This window comes from Calidris pugnax, unplaced genomic scaffold (assembly GCF_001431845.1).
Source record: "Calidris pugnax isolate Ruff unplaced genomic scaffold, ASM143184v1 scaffold92, whole genome shotgun sequence".
NCBI lineage: Eukaryota > Metazoa > Chordata > Aves > Charadriiformes > Scolopacidae > Calidris > Calidris pugnax.
Genome location: NW_015090823.1, coordinates 1,443,660 through 1,456,680, shown reverse-complemented (window position 1 = coordinate 1,456,680; position 13,021 = coordinate 1,443,660). Strand labels below are relative to the sequence as shown.

The window sequence follows — 13,021 nt, the reverse complement described above, 5'->3', positions numbered from 1 at the left end:
TTTGGCAGGGGATTAGACTAGATGCTCTCCAGAGGTCCCTTCCAACCCCATAGCATTCTGTGAAATGCTTGTCTGGAAAGCGCGCTTTGTCAGAAATTGTGTCTGACCAGAGCTGATGCTTCAGGTCGCCTGGAAGCATCAGAGATTCAAGTGTTTATGGGCCAGTATCTGCTGTCGGGAGCAGCCAGACCAAATTCCCTTGAGGCACAGCTGTGTTTAAGAGCATCCCTGGACCCTGCTCCTTCCAAGAAAGAATTAACCAAGTGCCACTACACAAAGCTGGAGACCATCGCTCCCTGTCTCAGTCTGCAGCTCTTTTGTCATGTCCATGAGGCTTTCCTGACACTCTGTGGGGGCTTCCCACCTTCCTAGGACTGCAGGTAAGTGTCGGGTTTGGGGCTGTAAGGTTTCCTCAGTCCTCACAGAGAAGTGGGACTGTGGTGTGCAAAAAAAAAGCCCCAGAGACAGTCCACACATCCATCTCGTGGAAAAAAGAAACTTGTGTTTCACGCTCATCTCCACCTCTGCCTAGTGACCCCCAACACAAACTCCCTTTTGCTTTGCTGGGGGGGGAGCCCAGCACAGCTCTGGATGAGAACAGAGCGGGTGTACGTGCCTGACTGTGCTCGCAGGACACGCTAAGGCGCTCGGGGACGTGCTTGTGCAGGGCACTCGGCGCATTGTTCCTCTCTTCTCCTGCGCGGTGAGACCGCGCCGCTGACCTGGAGAGCAAGGAGCCTTCCAGCCCTGCCGCTTGCCAAAGCCGAGAGGAGGAGTTGTGTTGCTGCTGCTCCTCGGCAGCTGAAAAACTGCGGAGCTGGGGCGTTCCGCACCCCGGCTCGTCACACAAAGGGCCCAGAGAAGCCAGGAGCCCAGCATTGTTTGCCGCGGGTCAAGGCTTCCTCGGCATGTTTTAATTGCACTTCAATGTGCCACGCAGCGGGGGGGTTGGCACCTGAAAGTCTCGGCTCTGGGACACCCTTCCCTGGCCGCGAGCGCTCCTATCTTGCCACAAGGCTCCCACAAAGGAGAGAAAGTGGCTCTTCCCAGTGGAATTTCGGAGGTGCCCACTCTCAGCCCATCGGCTTCGGCAGCGGCCAGACCGGTGGCACGTCCCCACCACGGCTGCGGCTGCCCAGACCTTAACCCAGACCGCGCGGCACTTACGGGAGGAAGGAGGAGGCCGTTTAATTCGCAGGATTAAATAGCTTGCAGATGTTGAAATACCATACTGCGCTCGCAGCAGAATGCACAGGCAGACCACAAACGCTGCCGCAGACCAGAACACCCACTTAGTGAACAGCATCAAACTCCTCGTAAACCCAGGGCGACATCCCAGTTTTCTGGAAGATGCCAAAGCCTCTCCAGACACTCTCACGTACAGAGTTCATGGAATTGTCAGAGTTGGAAGGGACCTCTAGAGATCATCTGGTCCAACTCCCCTGCTAAAGCAGGAATGCCCAGAGCACATTACTCAGGACTGCATCCAGGCAGGTCTTGAAGATCTCCAGAGAAGGGGACTCCATGACCCCCCTGGGCAGCCCTCTTCCAGGGCTCTGTCACCCTCACAGTAAAAAAGTTTTTTCTCACATTTGAATGGAACTTTCTATGTTCCAGCTTGAGCCCGTTGCCCCTTGTCCTGTCGCTGGAAACCACTGAAAAGAGTCCGGCTCCAACATCCTTCAACTCACCCTTTAGATATTTATAAACATAAATAAGGTCTCCCCTCAGTCTTCGCTTGTCCAGGCTAAAGTGTCCCAGCTCCTTGAGCCTTTCCTCATAAGGGAGATGCTCCAATCCCTCCATCATCTCTGTAGCCCTTCGCTGGACTCTCTCCAGTAGTTCCCTGTCTCTCTTGAACTGGGGAGCCCAGAACTGGATGCAGTATTCCAGTTGTGGCCTCACCAGTGCAGAGTAAAGAGGGAGAATGACCTCCCTCGACCTACTGGCCACACTCTTTCCTATGCAGCCCAAGATGCCATCTTGGCAACAAGGGCACATTGGTGGCTCATGGAAAGTATGCTATCTACCAGGACTCCCAGATCTTTCTCCTCAGTAGAGCTTCCCAGAAGATCCATCCCTAACATGTACTGGTGCCTGGGGTTCTTCCTCCCCAGGTGAAGGACCCTATGTTTGTCCTTGTTGAACCTCATTAGGTTCTTCTGTGCCCAGCTCTCCAGCCTGTTCAGGTCGCGCTGGATGGCGGCACAGCCCTCTGGGGTGTCAGCCAGTCCTCCTAATTTGGTATCATCAGCAAACTTGCTGAGAATACACTCTGTCCCCTCATCCAGGTCACTGATGAATATGTTGAACAGGACTGAGCTGAGTATTGGCCCCTGAGGGACACCACTGGTCACAGGCCTCCAACTTGACCCCGCTCCATTAATTAGAACCCCCTGAGTCCTGTCACACAACCAGTTCTGGCCGTCCCTCCTGTCTAAAAGGGGCCAGAGGACCTGTGCTGAGGGTAAGTCCAAGAAGAACTAGAGCAGGGAGATCTCCCGCGTTTCAACCCCCTGCCTTTGCCCAGAGGACCGAGAGGTTCATCTCTACAGCAGCCCACACTTTGTCCTTCATTTAAAGCCCTTGTTGCCATTGATTTGCCATTTGGCATTCAGCACCTTCCAGCTACATCTCTTGGATTTATATGGAGGTCACCCAAAATGCCCAGGAGCTGCACGTCGCTGATCTGTATCGCTGCCAACCTCCTGCCCACCACATCAGCCAACTGGGGAAGCACCAGAGCAGCCTTACCTCTCTCCACCGCGCTCCGGCACTGCTGGAGACGTAGACGTTGGTTTTCCTTGCCATGTTCTTGCCAACGGAGCCTAGGAGAACGGGAGAAATCATTCTTCTTGGGGAAAGCAAAGAGAGCGCTTAAAAGGAAGCCAGACACCTCCACGCTATTTTTGTCTGTGAGCAAAATGATGATTGAGGAGCTGATTTTTCACACTATAAACTAATCTCTTCAAAAGCCAACATTTTAGACTAATCCAAGCTTTAAAAGCAGCTGGGGAAAAAACCTACGGCTATAAAGGAGATGAAACAAAACATCTAAGTGGTTTTTTTTCAGTAAAGGAGGGAGACAAACAGGAATTTCTGCGCGTTCAAGAAACCCTTCACGTGGGTAGCGGCAGGAAAGAGGATCAGAATGAAGCGGGCAGGGTTCCTCACGTCACCGTGAGAGCACATGCTGTAATTACTGTACGGGGACTGCAGAGAAAGGACAGCAAAATGCACAGTTTAATTGCATTTTTGTAACCTCTGCAGCTGAACTAGATGCTGCCAAGTTCCTCGCACCCCGACAACAACGTGCCCCAAGCCCCCAACGCGGCTGCGGGAAGGAAAGAGGTACCAGTGGCGATGATGAGTCCCGGCGCCGACTCCTTGGAGAGAATGGGCATCCTCCGCAGCTGGAAATTCAGCAGCTGGCTCAGGCGCTGGGCCAGGTGGAGAGAGCAGCCCTGAGAGAACTGGAAAAGCAAAATTCAGCTGTGTTTGCCCTCCAGTCCTGCACTCGCCTGTGTCCTCGTCCCACCTATTCCATCCCTCTCCGCTTGGAAAGACAAGGAGGGGACTCCCTCGTGGCGGGATTGCAATCTCAGCCTCTTTCACTGAATTTCACTGAATTTTTAGAGTTGGAAGGGACCATAGAGATCATCTAGTCCAACTCCCCTGATGAAGCAGGATTGCCTAGAGCTTGTCAGAGCATGTTACTCAGGAGCATCCAGGCGGGTCTTGAAAATCTCCAAAGAAGGGGACTCCACACCCTCCCTGGGCAGCCTGTTCCAGGGCTCTGGCACCCTCACTGTGAAGAAGTTTTTCCTCATATTTGAGTGGAACCTCTTCTGTTCCAACTTGTGCCCGTTGCCCCTCGTCCTCTTACTGGGAACCACTGAAAAGAGTCTGGCTCCCTCCTCCTTCAACCCACCCTTGAGACCCTTGTCAGCATTAATAAGGTCTCCCCTCAGCCTTCTCTTCTCCAGACTAAAGAGTCCCAGCTCTCTCAGTCTTTCTTCAATAAGGGAGATGCTCCAATCCTTGAATCATTTCACGGGGGAGCTTCTCCCCCACGTGCCCCCCTGCCCCTTCTCGCCCCGCGCTACCTCACAGTCTATCTGCTCCCCATAGCGCGTCTGCGCCGGGGGCTGCAGCAGCTCCCAGGTGCCCCCCTTGTCGAAGGTGATGACGGAGCGCATGTTCTCCTCGCTGAAGGAGCCGTTGATCAGGGTGGCGATGTAGACGCCCCGCACGCCTTCGACGCGATGGAAGTCCGCAAAGGGCTCGTTGGCGAAATACCTGCGAGGAAGCACAAAGGTGAGATCTAGGAATCACAGCCTGCTACTCTGCCCTGGGGAGGCCCCATCTGGAGCATTGGGTCCAGTTCTGGGCTGCCCAGTTCAAGAAAGACAGGGAACTGCTGGAGAGGGGACAGCAGAGGCTACAAAGATGATGAGGGGACTGGAGCCATCTCCCTTATGAGGAGAGGCTGAGGGACTTGGGTCTTTTTAGTCTGGAGAAGAGAAGGATGAGAGGGAATCTGATCAACACCTATAAATACTTAAAGGGAGGGTGTCAAGAGGACAGGACCGATCTTTTTTCAGTGGTGCCCAGGAACATGACAAGAGGAAATGGGTACAAACTTGAACATAAGTTCCATCTGAACGTGAGGAGGAACTTCTTTCCTGTGAGGGTGGCAGAGCCCTGAAAGAGGCTGTGGTGGAGTCTCCTTCTCTGGAGACATTCAAACTCCACCTGGACATGTTCCTGTGCAACCTACTCTGGGTGGACCTGCTTTGGCAGAGGGTTGGACTAGATGATCTCCAGAGGTCCCTTCCAACCTCATGGGATTCTGTGAACCAAGCCTGGGGATCAGGGTGATGCTTTGGTCAAACGCAGCCAAAAACTACACAGACTTTGGCCAATGTTCTCATTAGAGGGAACTGCATCAGAGAGAAATGGATCCTATCAGGCATGTCCCACATTACCTGACCAAGGTGTCGCTGCCAGCTCCTCCCGGGCTGTAGTAGAGCACATTTTCTAAAGACAGGGAGAACTTCAGGCCTTCTGCCTCCGAGATGTAGAGGTTGGTACGGTTGTTATCGTGGCTGACGCAGACAAACACCTGGTCCTCTGAGGCGTCGGCAACGTAATATTCCTGTGGATGGGAATGACAGGCAAGCAGGCTTCATGCGTGTGGGTATACAAGCAGGATTAACAACGAGGCTGGTTTCACATTTCCTTTTATTTAGCTGTAAGTTAAATCTTTCCTCCACCCGTTTGTATTTTTCCTACTTGGCAAGCAGGTATTTTCCACTCTGCTTTTCCTTTGGCTTTTCTCCTCCCACGATTGCTATTGTCTCCCCTCCAACCTGCACAACCCACCCAGGAGCAGCGTAGGGTGCCAAGCCCCATCGGTGCCAGACCTCTCTCTGCCTGGACCCCACTGAAGCTGGGGGTGTCTTGCAGCCAAGCCCCTCACGCTCTCCTTCCTCCCCACCAGCCTGGGGACACCACAGCACGTCTGGTTCATGGATTGCAGACTCTTTGTAAACCTTGGCTGTCCCCTTGGGCTTCCTCTGCCTGCGGAGAAGATGGATGCTCTGGGCCACGATGGTGGAACCAGCATGTGCTCGGCGACCTACCAACCCATACCATGGGAAGAGGTGAGGTCCCCAAAAGCTGAGCCAAAGCACCTAGTTCAGCCCCTCTCTGGGTATCTGGGCTTTGTGGCCAGCCTCCACCAGCAGTGCTGGAGGAGTGACTGTGTCTTTCCAGACGGCCTCGCACCCAGGACAGTGCCAGCCCTGCACAGTGCTCTGGACACTCCACTCTTTCTCCAGAGGCGTCAATCATTAGATTAAAGAACAACCCTGGAAGCCACAAGATCATCCGAACTTTTGCTCAGCTAATCCCCCGAATGAGGTCATACGAGGTCCCTTCCCAGCTCCAACTCCCACAGTGTCTGGTGAAACGCAGGAAAAACTGCTGGTGACATCTGAGGGCATCCTCGGCCAAGGAGGCAGCGAGGAGGTCATCTCGGAAATGGCCACTTACCTTAATTGGATGCTTGGTGTCGAACTGCGCCGCGCGCATGGGCTTGCGGTTGAAGGAAACCCAGAGCTGGACCGAAGGCGGCTGCGAGCTGCCCTGCAAACGCTGCGGCAGAGCAGAGGGACACGTTAGGGCTAGCTCTCGCACCCGAAATCACCCACCCACCCACAGGCTGGGGCCAACCCAAAAAACGTGTGCCTGGGACATCACCTTCCCAGCTGCCTGCCCTGGGAACGGCCATGGGAAGCAGCACTACCCAACTCCTGGTTTAAATCCATGCGGGCAGCGCTCAGCGAGGAGAGGAACTGCCCTTTCTGTCTGGTCAAACGGAGGTAAGGAGGCTGCTTTTAATTCCTCCTCTTTCTGCAGAGCACTGCGTCCCCTCCTTCCTATTTTTAATGATTTGCACTAAATGAAAGGCACCGGGGCGAAGCCAAAAAGGTAAAAAAGCTGGGGGCAACCTATTTCATACGGGATGCCAGTGGTAAGAACCTAAACCCAGATCTAGGCTCCAAAAATAAGCGGCCTCGTTATTCCCAGGCTCCGTATCGCTAAGCAACCGTGCCTCCCACGGAGAGGAGCCGAAGCCGGAGTCCTGGGCGCCTCTGCCACCCAGCCTGTCCCCTCCCCAGCAGGTCTGACGTGGAGTGCCACATCCCAGACCCGGGGATATCATTTCCACACCAGGGGTCTGCAACCAGGCCGAGCATCCTCTGCGTTTCCCACCAGTCTTTGCCTCAGCATGGAACATGGGTGATGTTAATGTTGGGAAGTCTAACACCAGTCATTAGAGCTGCAGGAGAAAGCGTGAGGGCAGCCCCTGTGACCCCTGAGCCCTCCAGAAGGTGGAACAGCTCCGAAGGACCCCCCCCAAACGGAGGTCACGCTTTGAAAGATGCCACCTCCAAGCAGCCCCGTGCTTTCAGAGAGCCGCTCCCCGCGCCCGGTGACTTCTCGGCAGAGACGCGGACACCATCCCCCACGTTTCCCTCTACGCCTCCAGCGAGCCCAGATAAAATCTCCTGCAAACCACAGCAGGCTGCAGAGCAGGCAGAGCGCCAAGGGGACAGGCCCCAGGAGCTGCAGGCTCCACCACCTGCGAGAAAAGCTGCCGAGAAGCTGAAACTGCGCCGAAAACACATCCCCCGCCAGCGTCGGGCAACTCCGCAGCCTCTCGGGCGGGCAGAGGTGACAGAGGTGACACGCTGGCTGCTCGCCGCCTAGGAAATGCCACGGGGTTTAGCAAGGAGTCACCCCTAAATGGCAAAGGTTGCTCGTTAAGACAGACTCGGCGGGGGCAGCGGGGGAGGAAAGCAACGCTCGCATTTCTCCACAAAGAAAAATGCTCCGTGCCTTCTAGAAGGAGCAGGACTCCACCTCTCCCCCGTCGTGCCTCTGATCATCTGTAAAGGACTTGCCCTCAGACAAAGCACAGGCAATAGCTGTGCTTTCTTCCAGGTTTGCCCGAAACCAGCCAACAACTTCAAAAAGTATAGGGGGGCCTGGGCTGCAGGAGGGACCACAAAGACCACCATCCCTCACCCGCCTCCTCCTTCCATAGGAAAGCAAAGAGAAAGTCCAGCTCTCTCACCAGGCTGGAGCACGGTAGGCAGCTTGGACCTTCTCCACGTTTGATGGTAATCCTCTCTGACAAGCAACCACCGAGCTGCTGAGCCACATCCCCGCTTCCCCTTTTTCCCTGGTCCCAGCATTTCCCAGCCTGACCTACTTCTGCCCAGCCCAGTGAAGGCAGGCACAGGGACACGCCGCTGCTCCCAGCCCCACCAGGAGAGCTGCTGGGGTAGGTGTTGCTGTGTCCACGGTGGCACCAGGTGAAGAAGGGAAGGCAGCCACGGGCAGTCAGAGCAACACCTCCCCAACAAGCTAAATCATAGAATCATAGAATTGCCCAGGCCGGAAGGGACCTCCAAAGGCCATCTAGTCCGACCTCCCCGCAGTCAGCAGGGACACCCCCAACTAGACCAGGTTGCCCAGGGCCTCGTCGAGCCTCTCCTTGAATATCTCCAGGGAAGGGGCCTCAACCACCTCCCTGGGCAACCTGTTCCAGTGCTCCACCACCCTCACAGTGAAGAACCCTCTCCTCATCTCCAGTCTAAATCTGTTCCCCTCCAGCTTGAAGCCATTGCCCCTCGTCCTGTCACTGCAGGCCTTTGTAAACAGGCTCTCCCCAGCCTTCCTGTAGGCTCCCTTCAGGTACTGGAAGACTGCTATTAGGTCTCCCCGGAGCCTCCTCTTCTTCAGGCTGAACAACCCCAGCTCCCTCAGCCTGTCCTCATAGCAGAGGTGCTCCATCCCCCTGATCATCCTCGTGGCCCTCCTCTGGACCCTCTCCATCAGGTCCATGTCCTTCTTATATTGAGGGCACACAATACTCCAGGTGAGGTCTCACCAGAGCAGAGTAAAGCTGAAGAATTACCTCTCTGGACCTGCTGGCAACGCATCTTTTGATGCAGCCCAGGACGCGATTGGCCTTCTGGGCTGCAAGTGCCCACTGCCTGCTCATGTCCAGCTTCTCACCCACCAGCACCCCCAAGTCCCTTTCCTCAGGGCTGCTTTCCAATACCTCACCCCCCAGCCTGTACTGATGGTGAGGATTGTTCCAGCCCAGGTGCAGAACCTTGCATTTGCTCTTGTTGAACCTCATGAGGTTCACCTGGGCCCACCTCTCCAGCCTGTCCAGGTCCTTTTGGATGACATCCCATCCCTCTGACCTAAACATGAGGTCCGAGGGCTGGGAGGTACACCAAGGAGAAGCATCGTCCCCAGCAGAGCGATTCCTCACTGTGACCACGGTGCTGTCCCAAAACATCAACCGTCACCCACCGCCATGATTTGCTCACGTGATACTCACCACGGACTTGGTTGCAAACATGTATTTATCCCTGAGCTGGAAGTCCTCCACGTCTTCCAGGATTATTTCTTTATTTTCTCGGCTCTGGAAGAAATCGGTGCTGCGAAGGACAGTCGAAGCCCCAGAAGGCTCGTGCCGCTCGATGTACACCGTGTTTGGCTTATCGTAGGGCTCAACTCCCCTGGGAAGAACAAAAAAGGTGACAGTGGTGTCATTTCTGTGCCCGCAGAGCAAAGCAGAAGGCAGCGGGTACCAAGGACCAAGATGCAAGAACCAGGGGAACGTGGAGCATCTCAGGGACCCCGTGTCGGTGGCTGTGTCTTGTCACCCCACCATGCCACATCCTCTGGGCGAGGGGAGCAGGGCCAGAGGACATTTGGGTACCCAGGTCCTTGGTTTGTGCAGGGCAGGAACGGAGGAGAGAGGTAAGGAGCGAGAGAAGGCAGGAGCTGGTTGTAACACACAGGGGCTACACGTACCAAGAAAAAGACTTCACGTGTTCCTGAATCATTATCCAGGTCTGGCCAAAATCATCTGATTTCCAGAGCTGCAACGACAAAGGGGAAAGATGCCAGTGGGACCGGGCAACCATATGGACCCAGTTCTTTAAGAGACCCAACCTCGGGTAGCAAAGTCAGGATGAATGTGTATCTATTGCAAAACTATGAATTACTTGGATGACTTCTCTTTATAGCTGCAGGGGAATAACCCAAAGAGGAAAAAATTGCACTTTGGTCTCCTACCAGAAGGATTTCTCTGTCTGTTGATCCGCTTGGTTTTACACTATCTCAGGAATAAAAGGAAGTCATTATAATGTACTCATGGGGTGCATTAGCCAGGGTAAATATCTGGGCAGAGCTGTCACCCCCTCGGAGGCGGTAACGACCCCGAGCACAGCAACAGGCTGGTGTGGCAGATCTGCAGGAATCGGGGAGGAAAAGGTCTAGAGGAGAAACAGTGTGTCTTGTTTTGCCAACAACAGTAGCAGCAATAAACACACCAGCACATCAGCCCCTCTGCGGGTCCCATCTTTGCAAGGTCCCTGAATCCTGTCTGTTTTTTTCCCAAGTGCTACAGTGGCATCTGAGCTACAATTTTTTGCCTCTTTTTTTTTGCAGGTTTGTGGGTATGGCCAGCCAGCCTCCAGCCTCCACAGTCCACCCAGGGAAGGGACCACTCTGGGCCAGCTCTGGGAAGGCATCGGCATCGGATGCAGCACACACCCTGCTTCATCCAGCCTCAAAACAACACAGACTGTCCATATACCCTGCTCAACCATCCCCAATTCTCATGTTGGGGGATGGTTGTTTCACCTCCAGGTTTGGCTTACGCTGCCTGTATCTACCTGAGGGTGCTGTAATTATTTACAAACTGTAGCTGGTTGCTCCAGGGTGGGGGGCGGGGAAAAAAAACCCATCAGGGTTTGTTTTCAAGCAGCAATTTGTTATGCAAAAGCCAAAGCCGAAGCACGTGCCCACATGAAATACTGCAGAGGTCAGTCCTGCCTCGGCTGCCAGCGCTCGGCGGTGAGTTACGACCGCAATAGTCGGGGAGATCGATACGGTCAGGAGAGGCATGGAGGAAGCACCAGCATAAATGAAGGAGGAGGGAAATCAAACGTTTAAGGCAGCCATCCCGCAGGTACCACATCCTCACCACCCCAGAGGGCAGAACCCAGCCTGAGGGTTAGGTTAGCCGTTAGGGAAGAGGCGTCCTGGCCAATTTGGGACAGCTCCGCATACAGTGACCCAAAATTAGACACCTTGGAGGGTCGAAGCACAAAAACACATGGTGATGGCACGAGGCAGGGGGGCTTTTGGCACTCCGTAAGGGCTGTGGGGCACATAACTGACCAGGGGAATGCCCCAGCAGGGTAGAGGTAGGATGCTGGCCTTCCCGTCTGAACAGAAGCACTTACCTGTTTTTTAGGATGCGACCTGTCGAAGCCCAAGAGGAGATTTGGGTTCCTGGCGTGCAGGAGGAGGTCTGCTGCTCTGAAGGGAATCGAGAAGCCCTGAATGTTGTTGCAGAAGTCGGTGGTGATCCAGAGGTACGGGACGAAGGCATCCACGAAGATATACTGGGAAGAGAGGAAGTGAGAAGGAAGAAGGAAAGCAGGTGGTCAGTCTCCGGGAGGTCAAAGCTGAGCTCAGGGAGCAGTAAGAAAGGTTCATGTCCCAGGGGAGCCTTTGGGAGGCCAAACTCTGGAGGAGAGGACTTTGCCAGCCCCTCTCGTGCCACACTCCAATGCTCCTGAGCAGAGCAGAGCTGCAGAGGCAGTATGGCAGCATGGTGGCATGTCCCACCTCTGCCTCGGGGACCCCTGGCATCATCAGAGGGGCTCTCTTGGGAAGCAAGAGGCCCACACAATAATTGCTTTTGGTCCCCACTTGAGGCATGGGGGTCCATCCCTCCCCACTGCCACAACAGAAAGGCCCCTGTGAGCACTTTCTTTGTGCAAAAGTAGGTTCTCAGTATGATCCAGAGACATGGGTTGGGGCGGCCACACACCCAGGTCCCCTGGTGTATCACCAGGCTGTGATAAACCATGTGTGAGCCCCGCTGGGGCCACTGCCACATCCTCACCCTCTTGTTGTCAGCCGGGCTGTGGTAGAACTGGGCGATGGCCACCTCACTGCCATTCCCCCCGCTGAAGCTGAACCTCTCCGAGATCTTCTTAAAACTCTTGCCGTAGTCGTACGAGACATAAACCTGCCGAGGAGAGAAGCCCCAGGGTGAGGAGGGCAAAGCTCTGGTTCCCCTTCTGACAGATGTGGTTAAAAATGGAGAAAACTAAAAGCGGGGGAAGCCTTAGAGATTGCCCGTGCCAGCCTTTCAGGGCTCAAGCCTTTGGGGCAAAACAGAGCATAGTAAATGGGGTTTTGTTGTGCTTCTGAACTCAAACACAGGCTTTTTTTTCATCCTCCCAGGCCAGGAAAGAAAGGAAGGCTGTATCTCAGCAGCTGTCAGTACAGAAACCAGGATGGCAGCCCAGGGCAGAGCCAGGTTGCAGTACTTACGTCGCTGTTTTTGGGACCCAGCAAGGACAGGCTGTCTCTGGCCAAGGCCACGATCACGTTGCTCTTCTCTCCTGCCCAGTGGACGACCATCTGATTGTGGGAATCGTTGAGGCTGACCTGCAATGCCAAGGAGAGGGGCACCCTGAGCCACAGCGACGTCCACAGGGACTGTCGGAGAGCAAGCACCCGCTCGTACCACTCCTCCTCGGAAAAACGCAGACTTTTGGGGAACTCATTCAAACCAGGGGCAGAAATAAAACAGGCCAGGAGGCAATAGCAGAGGGGCACCGGGTGTCCAGCTCTGCAGACCTTCGAGATGCAAGGGATGTCTTGGGGCCAGCTCAGCTCCCGCCTGGAGTGCTAAAAGGCAACGACACTAAGGCCTTTACCTTTCCATCACCGTTTTCTGAGCTTGCTGTGCCATCATCCCACTTCCACCTCCCTCTGCAGTCTCATTTAAAGCACGCCCAAGCGAAGTGGTTGCCACTCAGCCCAACAGGGGTTACACAGACAGTGCCACCAAGCCTGGACTGCCATCAGTTATACCAAGGCCACCTCAGCTATGTATTCAAGCCCTTGCTGCAAGCCACCAAGAGTTATAGAGAAGGCTCCCCTGGGGGAGCGATGTTAAAAGCACGGTAAAGCAGCATCTCCCACGATCATATTTGCAAAAAGCATGTGCCTAAAGGGGTTAGTTTTCCCTTTATTCATCCTCAGAGAAACAGGGTTCGAGGAACGCGAAGCAAGAAACCTAAAACCAAGGAGCAAGAAGTGATTTCAAACCCAGGCTGAACAGGTGAAGAGCCATGGGAAAGAGTCACCTTCCTTCAGCAACCTCTGTGCCCTGAAGGACGTGCAGGTTTCCAACACGCACACACTGTACACCATCCCATTATTCCCCACGTGTGCGTTGTGTCTGGGAGCATTGTAACAGCCCCAGATGAGAAAGGATGGATTCCATGTGGAAGCAAACACAGCATCACAGTGGTGGGACCTGAAGGGTCAGGAGCCTCTGGGCAAACTCAGTACCCAAAGCAACTACTGCCTGCCAGGGGAACAACCAGCATCTCCAGGG

At 54.6% G+C, this 13,021-nt stretch overlaps 1 protein-coding gene across 2 annotated transcripts in view; it reads right to left on the bottom strand.

Annotated features, from left to right (window-relative positions):
* SORL1 (sortilin-related receptor, L(DLR class) A repeats containing) overlaps positions 1-12,087 on the bottom strand; it is a 44,707-nt gene extending 32,620 nt beyond the window's left edge. The window contains exons 1-10 of one of the 2 annotated variants that reach the window (XM_014939976.1): positions 11,947-12,087; positions 11,513-11,638; positions 10,845-11,006; positions 9,406-9,473; positions 8,927-9,107; positions 6,058-6,159; positions 4,989-5,158; positions 4,107-4,299; positions 3,356-3,473; positions 2,755-2,828 (exon numbers count right to left, since the gene is read on the bottom strand). In XM_014939976.1, coding sequence (XP_014795462.1) covers positions 2,755-2,828; positions 3,356-3,473; positions 4,107-4,299; positions 4,989-5,158; positions 6,058-6,159; positions 8,927-9,107; positions 9,406-9,473; positions 10,845-11,006; positions 11,513-11,638; positions 11,947-12,036 — 1,284 coding nt within the window. In that variant the 5' untranslated portion in view covers positions 12,037-12,087. The remainder of the gene's footprint in view (positions 1-2,754; positions 2,829-3,355; positions 3,474-4,106; positions 4,300-4,988; positions 5,159-6,057; positions 6,160-8,926; positions 9,108-9,405; positions 9,474-10,844; positions 11,007-11,512; positions 11,639-11,946) is intronic. The other variant, XM_014939975.1, reaches the window with a different exon arrangement.
* Positions 12,088-13,021: the final 934 nt, after the last annotated feature.